General features: G+C 44.1%; 2 protein-coding genes across 4 annotated transcripts; both read left to right on the plus strand.

Moving 5' to 3' along the window:
• The first annotated feature begins 329 nt into the window (after nt 1-329).
• On the plus strand, nt 330-7938 carry tm4sf4 (transmembrane 4 L six family member 4). 3 transcript variants are annotated; one of them, XM_054752080.2, is made up of 6 exons: nt 330-433; nt 834-1044; nt 1468-1557; nt 6679-6815; nt 7008-7194; nt 7319-7938. In XM_054752080.2, exons 2-6 carry the CDS (start codon nt 874-876, stop codon nt 7331-7333), a joined length of 600 nt encoding a protein of 199 aa, XP_054608055.2. In that variant the 5' UTR covers nt 330-433; nt 834-873; the 3' UTR covers nt 7334-7938. The 3 variants fall into 3 exon arrangements, with proteins under 3 accessions (XP_054608055.2, XP_054608054.2, XP_015826583.3); XM_054752079.2 differs by lacking the exon at nt 330-433 and adding an exon at nt 459-635; XM_015971097.3 differs by lacking the exon at nt 330-433 and having other exon boundaries at nt 460-1044.
• Nucleotides 7939-8577: 639 nt separating this feature from the next.
• Nucleotides 8578-9868, plus strand: LOC107392981 (transmembrane protein 69). Its single transcript, XM_015971095.3, has 3 exons — nt 8578-8617; nt 8902-8946; nt 9030-9868. Exons 2-3 carry the CDS (start codon nt 8902-8904, stop codon nt 9747-9749), a joined length of 765 nt encoding a protein of 254 aa, XP_015826581.3. The 5' UTR covers nt 8578-8617; the 3' UTR covers nt 9750-9868.
• Nucleotides 9869-11771: the final 1903 nt, after the last annotated feature.

Consider the following 11771-nt stretch of genomic DNA (forward strand, 5'->3'; position numbering starts at 1 on the left):
TTTCCTTTCATTACTCGAGAAAGTTCATATTAGGTAAATTCATGTGTTTGATTTTGAGCAACTTCTCAAAGATGAAATTCAATTTTAGATCTTTTAAATAAAGATTTATGATACATTCTTTAATTTAAAAGAGCCCAATAAAGATACAAAAAGTACAAATGATTCATCACCAGTTACACATTCTGTAGATTGATTTTAGCCAGTGCAGTGGTCAAAATGCTATCCATAGATTTGTATGGATTGATCACTTTTGTTCACGCCTACACTGGGCTGCCTTTTGTGTTACTCACTGAGCTTTAGTTAGGTGCAGATCAGCCATGAGGTCTCCACTGCATCGACCGACTGGCTGTTACTCCCCCCTCTGTCTCCATGCACACAAAACCAATGGTAGAACATTAACCACTAGTCTTCACTGGTGTCTGTGCACACATAGGTATGTAGTCCTACTTTAATGGCCCTCTGTGAGTCTTGTTTGCTGCCAGGACCATGTGTGTGTTTGTGTGTATGTGTGTGACAGAGATCCTGCAGTGTCACAGCTCGCTGACATAAAAGTTAAGCGATGAGATCACACACGAGGAGAGGCGGACGCTATAAAAGCTCAAAGCGAGCAAGAATAATCCTCAGCAGTAAAACAGGTGAAGCGCATGACACCAGCCAGTGCGTTTGGAGATTTCAGAAGAAAAAGTAGCGTGTTAGTTTTAGAAGGTGCTCAAAAGCTGCAGTCGAATTCAGTTGTACTTTTAATTAAAAAGTGAATTTTGACGTCTCAAGCCCACCTAGAGGGGATCGAGACGGGACTCAACAACTCACCTGACAGGTTTGAAATTCTGCAGAACTGTTGCTGTCAACGACCTTTGAAGGAAAAGGGTCAGAATGTGTTCAGGCGGCTTTGCAAAGTGTCTGGGTATCAGCCTGATGCCTCTTTCCATCGTGTGTGTGCTCTGCAACATCCTGCTGTTCTTTCCCGGTGGAACTGTCGTGGAGAAGGATCACATCACAAGGCACGCTTTTTTTCTGGGAGGCATCCTGGGATCAGGTGTGCTGGTGAGTTACTGAAACAATAATGAAAACAAATGATGTACTGGTGAATTTATGTTGATTCCTTTTATCCAAAGAAAAAAAAAACATAGTAAAAATGTACAGGACTGTTGAGCTTTTATCATAATAAAGATTTCTACTTTTTGTAAGCTTAAAACTAACAAAGTAATTAAATATGTAAGAAAATCAGATTTGTTAAAGTTTAGATGTAAAACGTGTAAAGACATTATGTGGCTCTAGTGCATTTACAGAAGAACGGCCAGTTTCTGGTCAAATCAGTTGATTTTTTATTTATTTTTTTGTCATATTGACCACATTTGAAGGAGGCTGTGAGGTTTTAAGCACAGCGAGACGTTCTGTGTTCAGTTTTTTTACGTGTGGTCGTGTCTTTTGTCTCTGTGTGTGAACTGGGGTGTGTTTGGGTGGCAGATGATCTTCCCAGCTTTAGTCTTCCTTGGTCTGAAGAACAACGACTGCTGTGGCTGCTGTGGAAATGAAAGCTGTGGGCGAAGATTTGCGGTGAGCAGACATTTTGTTTATAAAATAAAGTTATCACACTTTTATCATTTCGATTTGGGACAATGTTGGTTACAGAAAATCAGGGAAATTTTGCGTTTACCTAGACAAATGCAAATATCCCAAAAAATAAAATTCAGCTAATGAATTGGAAAAATGTAGAATGCCGTCTCTGGGTCAGGGATGAGGTCCTGTTCCAAGTGGAGGAAGTATCTCGGGGTCTTGTTCACAAGTGAGGGAAAGATGGAGCGTGAGATCGATAGGCGGATTGGTGATATGTCTGCAGTGATGTGGGCGTTGTACCATCTGTCGTGGTGAAGAGAGAGCTGAGCTGGAAGCAAAGCTCTCGATTTACTGGTCGATCTACGTTCCTACCCTCACCTATGGTCACGAGCTTTGGGCAATGGCCGAAAGAACGAGATCGCGGATACAAGCGGCCGAAATGAGTTTTTCTTGCAGGGTGGCTGGGCTCTCCCTTAGAGATAGGGGGAGAAGCTTGGAGGGGCTTGGAGTAGACCCGCTGCTCCTCCACATCAAGAGGAGCTCAAGCATCTAGTTAGGATGCCTCCTGGACGCCTTCCTGGTGAGGTTTTCCGGGCACTGTCCCAAGAGAAGACCCAGGACAGGCTGGAGGGGCTATGTCTCTCTGCTGGTCAGGAATCGCCTTAAGATATCGCGATGTGCAGCCCTACTTCAGATGGCAGGTTTTGAGGTCCTATTTCCTGATTTTTGGACATCTCGCCCCGAGCTGGATACCAGCAACACGACTCTACCACTGACTTGTGACAAGGATGTTCTATCTCCACACAAGCCTGGAAGTGCTTCTGCCGTCAGGTTGAGACGTTCTCTGCTGTTTCCTGGATGTTAAAACAACACTCTTCCCCTTCGTGAGTCAAGATGGGCGAGTCCATGAATGATAAGTGACAGTGTGACGTAGATCTGTCAGGCTTGGGCTGCTGCCGCCACGACGCGACTCTGGATGAGCTGCTGAAAATGGATGGAATCTGACAGCTTTATCACAATGAGGACGACTCTTCATCTTGAGTTTGAAGACTTTCACCAAGAGAAGTGTTGACAACATTCATTCTTGTGCGCCTTCACAGAAATCCTTTGCAGTGGCGTGTCCAGATCTTTTAAAATGGGGTGGCCCAGGTGAGGCACTACTTTGTGCATAGGTGGCACCAATGGTTATGCTTTTTTGTTTCACCTCAAGCCTTTTGTGGACAACAAAGAGCCTATTTAAAGAGAATTCAGTGTGGTGACACCTGGGGTGGCCAATCAGATTCCAAGGGTGGCATGTGCTACCCCAGGCCACTCCCTGGACACGCCCCTGATCCTTTGTCTGCATGAATAAAGTTTTCATTAACCTTAGTGATGTCAGACCAACGTACGAGTCTGTAAGGAGCAAAGGCCTCATTAATGCAACTTGTTTGTGCACAAATGACTTTTGTGTAGGTAAACTTTTTTGCAGCATTTCTGAAGGCTTTTAGTGATGAATCTGCTCAAAGTCAGACTAACGGGGCGCCTGGGCTGTCACTCGGTGCAACGTAGAACCAAATGCATTCGTGTTAAATGTGTTTTACGGAACCCTTTTTATCAGCAGTTGCAAATTCTCCATTCAAAATAAATAAATATGCCATTTGTCATTACAGGATGAGACTCCGGTGGTGAATAAGTGACAGAAAAACAAGCTGCAACAAATTAAACCTTTTAAACATCAAATCTGAGTAAAAGCTGACATTAATAGATATAAACGTGACTCGTTGGTGGAGTTTCATCTCCTTTATGTTGCTATCAGCTGCAAAATGACCATAAACATACTTCAAATAACAAATTCATATCTTCAAGATGGCCGTCTACAAACAAATGGATGTCCTTGCAGTTGAAACCCTTCTTTATGCTACCAGTAGCGCTGGTTCTGCACCTTCCTGACCTTTGGGACACAACATGAAAGACACTGAATTAAATCGAACACCAAGAGAGCGTTTCCCTGGCTGTGAAGGAGTGAATTTTAATGTGGACGTTTTAATCTACCCAACACACTGGCGAGAAAGAGAACATTTTAAGATTTAATACTGGATAAAAACTTTTAAGAACTTTCATGCATAGATGAACACATCTGGAACAGTCTGAAGGGTTCAGCGTCCTGCTCAAAGGCACTTTGGTGTGAGGTGAGTCAGAGATCAAAATAAGAAATAAATAATTGATAATAATTAGCGAGATCAACTGGGAAATGATTCCAGTCAGCGGCCTTGTTTGGCTGCTCCACACTTCCTACTGATGTTTTACTGCACGTCACCTGTTAACTGTAAAGCCCCATCAGACCAAGGACGTGATGGAAAACAAACAAAACGGTGCTGTGTACACACCCGCCATCGTTTGCACAGCCATAAATGTAAAAACATATAAAAGATGCACACACATCAGTGAAAATTCAATCAATGACCCACAGCATTCACCCTGGTGGCCGTTTCACATGAGCTTCGTACACAAAGCTAGTATTGTTCAGCTAGACAACCCCCCAACACACACACACACACACACACACACACACACACACACACACACACACACACACTAAGAAATCGATCAGGAATGTGCAGCTCTGAGATAACACACTCACAGCTTCACAACTTAGTCAGATTTAACAACCCCAACCATGGGTCTGAACAAACCTTTATTATCATTGCTAGTTATTAGCAGTGTGAATGGGTGTAAAAGGGTGAATGACTGGTTAGTTGTAAAGTGTTTTGGGAGGATGTAGAACCCTATAGAAGGCTCTATATAAATACAATATATAAATGCTTATTAAACCAACAAAATGTTCCTGAGCACGGCCGTCTCGGCAGCTCACCGCTCCCCCAGGGCACGGGTCAAATGCAGAGAACACATGTCACACACCAGTGAGCGCGACAACCAGTGGGACTTGAACTTTAAACCAGTTACCGTTCCACGTGGAATTGAAACTAATTAAAACCAAGTCCAATATAACCTCGTGATCTCATATTTTGTCCACACTCTCTAGCATGGGCATCACAGAGAAAGCACATGCCTGATTTGAATCGTACCTCACAGGATGATCATTCAGTGTATCTTGGCTTGGACAATCCTCTACCGTGTACCATCTTGCCACAGGAGTCCCCCAAGGCTCTGTACTAGGACCTCTTCTCTTTGCCATATACACCACCTCACTGGGTGAGATCATTCGATCACTTGGCTTCTCCTACCACTGCTATGCAGACGACACCCAGCTCCATCTGTCATTTCCACCGGACGACCACACTGTCTCTGCACGAATATCAAACTGTCTCTCTGACACATCAAAATGGATGAAATCCCACCATCTCCAACTCAACCTCTCTAAAACTGAACTACTTGTCATCCCAGCAAAACCATCCATACAGCACAATATCTCAATCCAAAATGACTTCCTATCTCTGGCTCCTTCAAAGGCAGTTCGAAATCTGGGTGTTGTGATTGATGAACTCCTGACCTTTAAAGATCATGTTGCCTCTGTTGCTCGGTCATGCCGCTTTGCGCTGTATAACATACGAAAGATCAGACCATACCTAACACAACATGCCACCCAGCTCCTGGTGCAATCTACTGTCCACCCCTCTGCTCATTGAGCTCCACTGGCTACCGCTAGCAGCACGCATCAAATTCAAATTGCTAACACTAGCATACAAAGTCTGAGACGGTACGGCTCCCATCTACCTGAATCCTCTTGCAAAGGCTTACGTCTCGGCCCGGCCGCTTCGGTCATCACAGGACCGTCGGCTAGCAGTGCCTACACCACGCTCAGGACAATCCAGACTCTTCTCATGCATCGTTCCACAAATGTGGAATGACCTTCCAAGCACTACCAGAACAGGGGCTTCCTTTTCAATTTTCAAGAAACTCCTGAAGACCCTGCTCTTCAGAGAGCATCTTCTAAACTAGCACCTTCCCTGCACCCGTCCCCTCTCTACTGTCCACTCCTTGTTCCCTACTTTCCATGATTGATGTCAATGTTGTTGTTGTTATTGTTGTTGTTAGCCTCAAGGGCAATATGCCGATTATCACTTGAAAGTCGCTTTGGACAAAAGCGTCTGCTAAATACATAAACAAACAAACATAAACATCTTATCTCACAATAGCTGCCCACCCGCTCCAAGAAAAAGAAATACAGACCAAAAAGTTCATCACAATGATTAATTTCTGCACAAATTTTAATGTTCACATGCTGCACGACTCAGTCAGTGTTCAATAATCTGACCAGATTGGGGACAGATTTGATATTGCCGCCCCTTGACATCCAAGAAAAAAAAAGAGAAGGAGGAGAGCTTCGACGGGTGCAATCTGTTTGCGTTCGTTAGGCTGATGATGCAACGTACGTCTCACTCCAACGATCAATCAGGCACCAAGCATCGTACAACTGAAAATACGTCATTTACAAATGTTAAATACAATTGCTGATGAACATCTGGAGCAAAAAAAGAAAACAAAGAAAAACAGATATGCCTTGCTCCTCTTGCCATGGCGTGCAATCCAGGCAAACGTCACGCAAAGGCTTGGCACAGCGAGGCCATAGACCAAATGTATAAAGCATCAGTCAGGATGACACTTTCTGAGCGATATACCTCAACTTACATGGAAGCAACACGCCAAACCAGGTGGAATGCCAACGCCACTTCCACATCCGGGTTAACTCCCATTTATATACAATTTAGTAAATGACTTTGCTTGCAGCCATTTACATTTGAGACAATTTGTTTTTGTACAACTCAGTTTAGCAGATGATGAGAACTCCTATGAAGAAAGATGGGTGATTGACTGGTAGTTCAAAAATGTCTGTACCTGTCAGATAAACGTACAGGAGGGAGCGTTTCCGTGGTTACCCACGACTGTCATGGCAGGTGGAATCAAATGCAGCAGGCTAGATTTTAGAATTAAAGGCAACTTATATATATTTTTAAACCATTTTCTTGAGCCAGTATCTGCTAAAATGACCCATGACGTGTCACTCAGATCACACCAGCCCCTGTGGCCAGAAATTTGCAACTTCACCATTTTGTTTTGCTGAATGAGTCACTCACTCACTCACCATTTTGTTTTCCTCTATTCATTTATGTCTCCATGCAGATGCTGAGCTCGATACTGTTTGCAGCTGTTGGCGTTTTAGGAGCAGGTTATTCGGTGGTTGTGTCTGGTGTGGCCATCAACGAAGGTCCTCTCTGTCTCGTGAATGGCACCGAGTGGAGTTATCCCTTCTCAGATGGGTGAGATGTGCAAAATTACAGCTGATTTAAAGGACAGATGTCACCGAAAACGGGTTTTATCAGTTAAAAATGTCAGTGTATTCTGGGTTAGTGCATAAATACTTTGTAAAACTGCAATGGAGGTAATGACCTAGTATTAAAAATCAGTTGGTATTTGCTGATGTTTCTTTTTTACTTCTTTCCTCCTTCCAGGGACTACCTGTCTAACAGTACACTGCGGAAGCAATGCACGGAGCCGAAGGACGTGGTGTCCTGGCACCTGTCTCTGTTCTCGGTGCTGCTGGTGATGGGTTTGATCCAGATGGTTCTGTGTGCTGTGCAGGTGGTGAACGGCCTGCTGGGAGCTCTGTGTGGGGACTGCTGTGGCTGCTGTGGGGGGGTCAGTATCTAGTCAAGCTGGGTTCACTTCCAATGAGTCTCACGTTTCTCATACTTCATTCTGTTTTTCACATCCATTAGAAAAAAATGAAACCATAAAAATGTGAACGATGTTTGTCTTTCAGAGCGACGGGGCCTGAGTACTTCCTGTGGCTGACGGCGGACGTTGCTCCTATATTTATTCTGTTTTCTGTTGGTTGCTTTTACATTCATTTCATCATCTTTCTGTATAAAGAGCTCATTGATCACAGTGAGGGATCTGAAAACACTGGAAATGACAGAGTTCTTCAAGGGTTACTCTAAGTTTATATTGTTAATTAATTCTCTGTTGAGTCTAACTCCCACAACTAACCAGTGTGTGATGCACGCACCATGCTATCTTCGTTTATTTAATTCCTTTGCTTTTTCTTTGTTTAAATTTTCCTTTTCTTGTCTCATAAATATCATTTCTGCTGATTAATTTTATGGTTAGTTGCTGCCCCCTAGTGGGCCATAACCATGAGACAAACTCAGGACTGATCATTTGTCCAAAAATCAGCCTGTTTTTACATCTAACAACATGTTAAACCTCTTGGACATTTTTAATTTAATCTAAGTTAATATACTGCAGTATTGGCTTCATTTACATATTTTTTCTCAGATTGTAACCTAACTGCTGGATTAATAAAGTTTATGACGTTTCCTCCATGTCTGCCTTGTGCAACACCACTTTGATCAAATAAAAGACACAATTCAGAATGGGTTATTGAGAGTACACTTAGACTTTTATTGTTATGCAATGAAGCATTCAAACACAAAAGCCTTACAGGCTTGATAAACTACATCCTATCATCTGAGTCTTTTCTAGTTTAGATTTTTTAATTTCTATTCGTTGTTTCCACAAAATCATTCTGGCTTCCTGAATGTCAAAACAGAAGAAAGCTCTGCAGTAAGTTAACTGGCTCCTCTGGTTTTAACTGAAACAAATAAATGTGGCCTAGATGAAAACTATTTGGCCCTCGCCATTAAAAAATGACTGTGTCATGAAATTCCATTTGTAGGCACAGATCAAATTAATAGGCTACATCGGATAATTGCCAGGCTACATTATTTGCACATTTGGGATGAATCCGTTCTCGTGCGCAAAATAAGAGGTAAATATTTGAAGAAAATTACTGGTTGTGACGTTTGTTTCATGACATTACATTTTTTTTTTCTTATGTGCTGAATGATGCAAAAAACTACTAGGGGAAAAATGAAGGCTTGTTTACTAAATCGGTGTAGTTAGCGTGGCAGGACATATAATTTTATTTTATTATTATTTTATTATTATTATTATTATTATTATTATTATTATTATTAGCCCTGATGTTTTTGTAGCGGACCTTAAGTCGCGGCAACCGAGGAGCACGGAAGGAATAAACCGCGTACCCACTGCTTTAAAGGTGACGCTGTGGCCGTATGCTTTATTTTACTTAAAATATGCGAGTTTCCTGGTGAACCAAAGGTAAACATATGTCAAAAATATTTTAATGTTATTTTAGATTGTGGAAATTAGACGAACTTTCGCGCTGTGACGTTTGCGTTGACTCGGTTCGCGTCAAAACGTTTCCTTCACTGTTAGCGTCTTTCTTTTATACTTTTAGTCATCAAAAACAAATCTTCTCTCACTGAAAGCCGCTTTTAAAAATAATTAAATACTTTTTGTTTGTTTTTCTGATTTTATCAGATGCTGTCTGCTGTATTTAAGAGAATCCCCGTTGCAACACAAAAGGTACTCTTAACTCTAAAAGTGGCTTTGCCCATATAATTGACACATTTTAGAGCTGAAGTAAATGTATAAATGTTTCTTTTTAGGGTTTTCATTGGACACTTTGTCGTCAAAGATGGACATCCGTCCTAACAGGGGCATCAAGTGGATCTGCCTCCTCCAGCTCTTCAGACAGGGATTTCAAACCTCCTTGTCTGACTGGATCCTTCCAGAGGGCACAAGCTCATAACGCTTGTCTTCTTGTGAGGAATCAACACTTCCACTCCTCTGCTGTGAGGCTGAAGAAGCGAGTAAAACCTGAACCCCCTCCTAAAGAGCTGGACCTGATGCGCTATGACATGAAACACTTGTGGGAAGGACCCAAACCTGCCCTCTGCCTGGGGTTTGCTGGGCTGATCCCCTTCGTCTCTCCAACTCTGCTCATGGCTGTAATGGAGATCTATTACCCGCAGCTGGCCTATGCTCAGGTGGCCTATGGCGCAGCCATCGTCTCTTTCCTGGGTGGAGCCCGTTGGGGATTTGCACTTCCTGAGAGTAGTCCAGCTAAACCTGACTGGCTAAACCTGGCCAACAGTGTGGTTCCCCCCCTGTTAGCTTGTAGTGCCATGTTGATGAGTGACATTGCTTCAGCAGGCACCACGGTCATCATAGGGCTGGGAATCTCTCTGCATAATGATCTGTCTCTGCTGCCAACTTACCCCAGCTGGTTCAAGGCCCTGCGCACCGTCTTGAGCGTGGTGGCTTTCTTTTCTCTGCTTGGCACTCTCGTAATGAGCGGTTGCTATCCAGAGAAGAATCTTTTCTGACAGACATAAGATTCCTTCTGCAAGCTCCTCTACAACAATAAAGGTTTTAGAATCCCAGATGATTTTTAATCGGTGCCACACTTCTTTCTGCTGCAAAACTAAAGCAAATTTTCACCCATCGTGTTGGCTGCGATTTCAATGTGTTCCCTTCTTTTATGAATGATACAAGAGAAATTATTTTTAGTCCAAATGTTTTTGACAAAGTCGTGATGTTAAAGCCTCTTGGGACAATAAACTGTGTGAATTTGTATGTTAGCTTTCGAGACATCCACAACATTCATCATTTATAAACACTGCGTCGTCGTCGTCTTCCTCCGCTTATCCGGGTCCGGGTCGCGGGGGCAGCATCCCAACTAGGGAGCTCCAGACCGTCCTCTCCCCGGCCACCTCCCCCAGCTCCTCCGGCAGGACCCCAAGGCGCTCCCGGACCAGATTGGAGATGTAACCTCTCCAACGTGTCCTGGGTCGACCCGGGGGCCTCCTGCCGGCAGGACATGCCCGAAACACCTCCCCAGGGAGGCGTCCAGGAGGCATCCTGACCAGATGCCCAAACCACCTCAACTGACTCCTTTCGATCTGGAGGAGCAGCGGTTCTACTCCGAGTCCCTCCCGAATGTCCGAGCTCCTCACCCTATCTCTAAGGCTGAGCCCGGCCACCCTACGGAGGAAACTCATTTCGGCCGCTTGTATCCATGATCTCGTTCTTTCGGTCATTAACCAAAGCTCATGACCATAGGTGAGGATTGGGACGTAGATCGACCGGTAAATCGAGAGCCTGGCTTTCTGGCTCAGCGTCCGCATCACCACGACAAATTGGTTCAGCGTCCGCATCACTGCAGATGCTGAACCAATCCGCCTGTCGATCTCCCGATCCCTCCTACCCTCACTCGTGAACAAGACCCCGAGATTCTTAAACTCCTCCACTTGAGGTAGGACCTCTCCCCCGATCCGGAGTTGGCAAGCCCCACTATTCCGGACGAGAACCATGGTCTCAGATTTGGAGGTGCTGCTCCTCATCCCAGCCGCTTCACACTCGGCCGTGAACCTACCCAGCAAGAGCTGAAGGTCAGAGCTGGATGAAGCTAGGAAGACCACATCATCCACAAAAAGCAGAGACGAGATTCTCCTGCCACCAAACTCGACACACTCCACACCACGGCTGCACCTAGAAATTCTGTCCATAAAGGTAATGAACGGGCAGCCCTGGCGGAGTCCAACCCTCACCGGGAACAGGTCCGACTTACTACCTGCTATGCAGACCAAACTCACGCTCCTCTGGTAAAGGGACTGAATGGCCCTTAACAAAAGGCCACCCACCCCATAAACACTGCCACTAAGATTTATCAGAGTGGGAGTTTAAAGGTGCAGTTTGTTAGAAAGACATTATGTGGTCAGATTTGGTTACTGCAGTCCATTGACTGCAGTGACGATCTGCCTCCTACCTGCTGAGAGATATTCCAGGGCTGGATTATCGTCCCAGTCTGCCCCTGCTGTTCGCGCGCTGTTACAGTTCTGAAAGACTCATTAATGGAAGTAAAACTCCACAATTAACTTATTTATTTCACATCCATTTCACTGTAATTTTAGAGCCAACTTATTTGTTTCCAATTCATTGTCAGCTCAACGTTAGCCTCTAGTCTCCTTCACCCAATATCAGAGTAAAACTAAAAGATGCTGTGGCTTCTTATGGGGACAGGAAATAACTTCTGGGTTGCTCTTGTTTACTGGCTTCGGTTCTTTTAAGAGCTCTGGGGATTTTTACCTGCTGGTGTTGAGTTACAAACGCCTGTGCCACTGATTCAGCGAACACAGAGTGTAAACAGTAACTACGTCCTGTTTTTGTTTTATGTGAAAGGAGAAAAACTTCAGATCGTTTCTGTGCAAACTTCCTTCCAACACGATTGAGATGTTAGGGCTATTCATTTCCGGGTCTCGAGGGCTTGTATCCAGCACGTTTTAGTTTTAACCCGGCTTCAACACACCTGATTTCAATCAGCAGGTGATTAACAGGCTTCTGCAGAG

Source organism: Nothobranchius furzeri, chromosome 8 (genome assembly GCF_043380555.1).
Source record: "Nothobranchius furzeri strain GRZ-AD chromosome 8, NfurGRZ-RIMD1, whole genome shotgun sequence".
In the NCBI taxonomy this organism is placed as follows: Eukaryota; Metazoa; Chordata; class Actinopteri; order Cyprinodontiformes; family Nothobranchiidae; genus Nothobranchius; species Nothobranchius furzeri.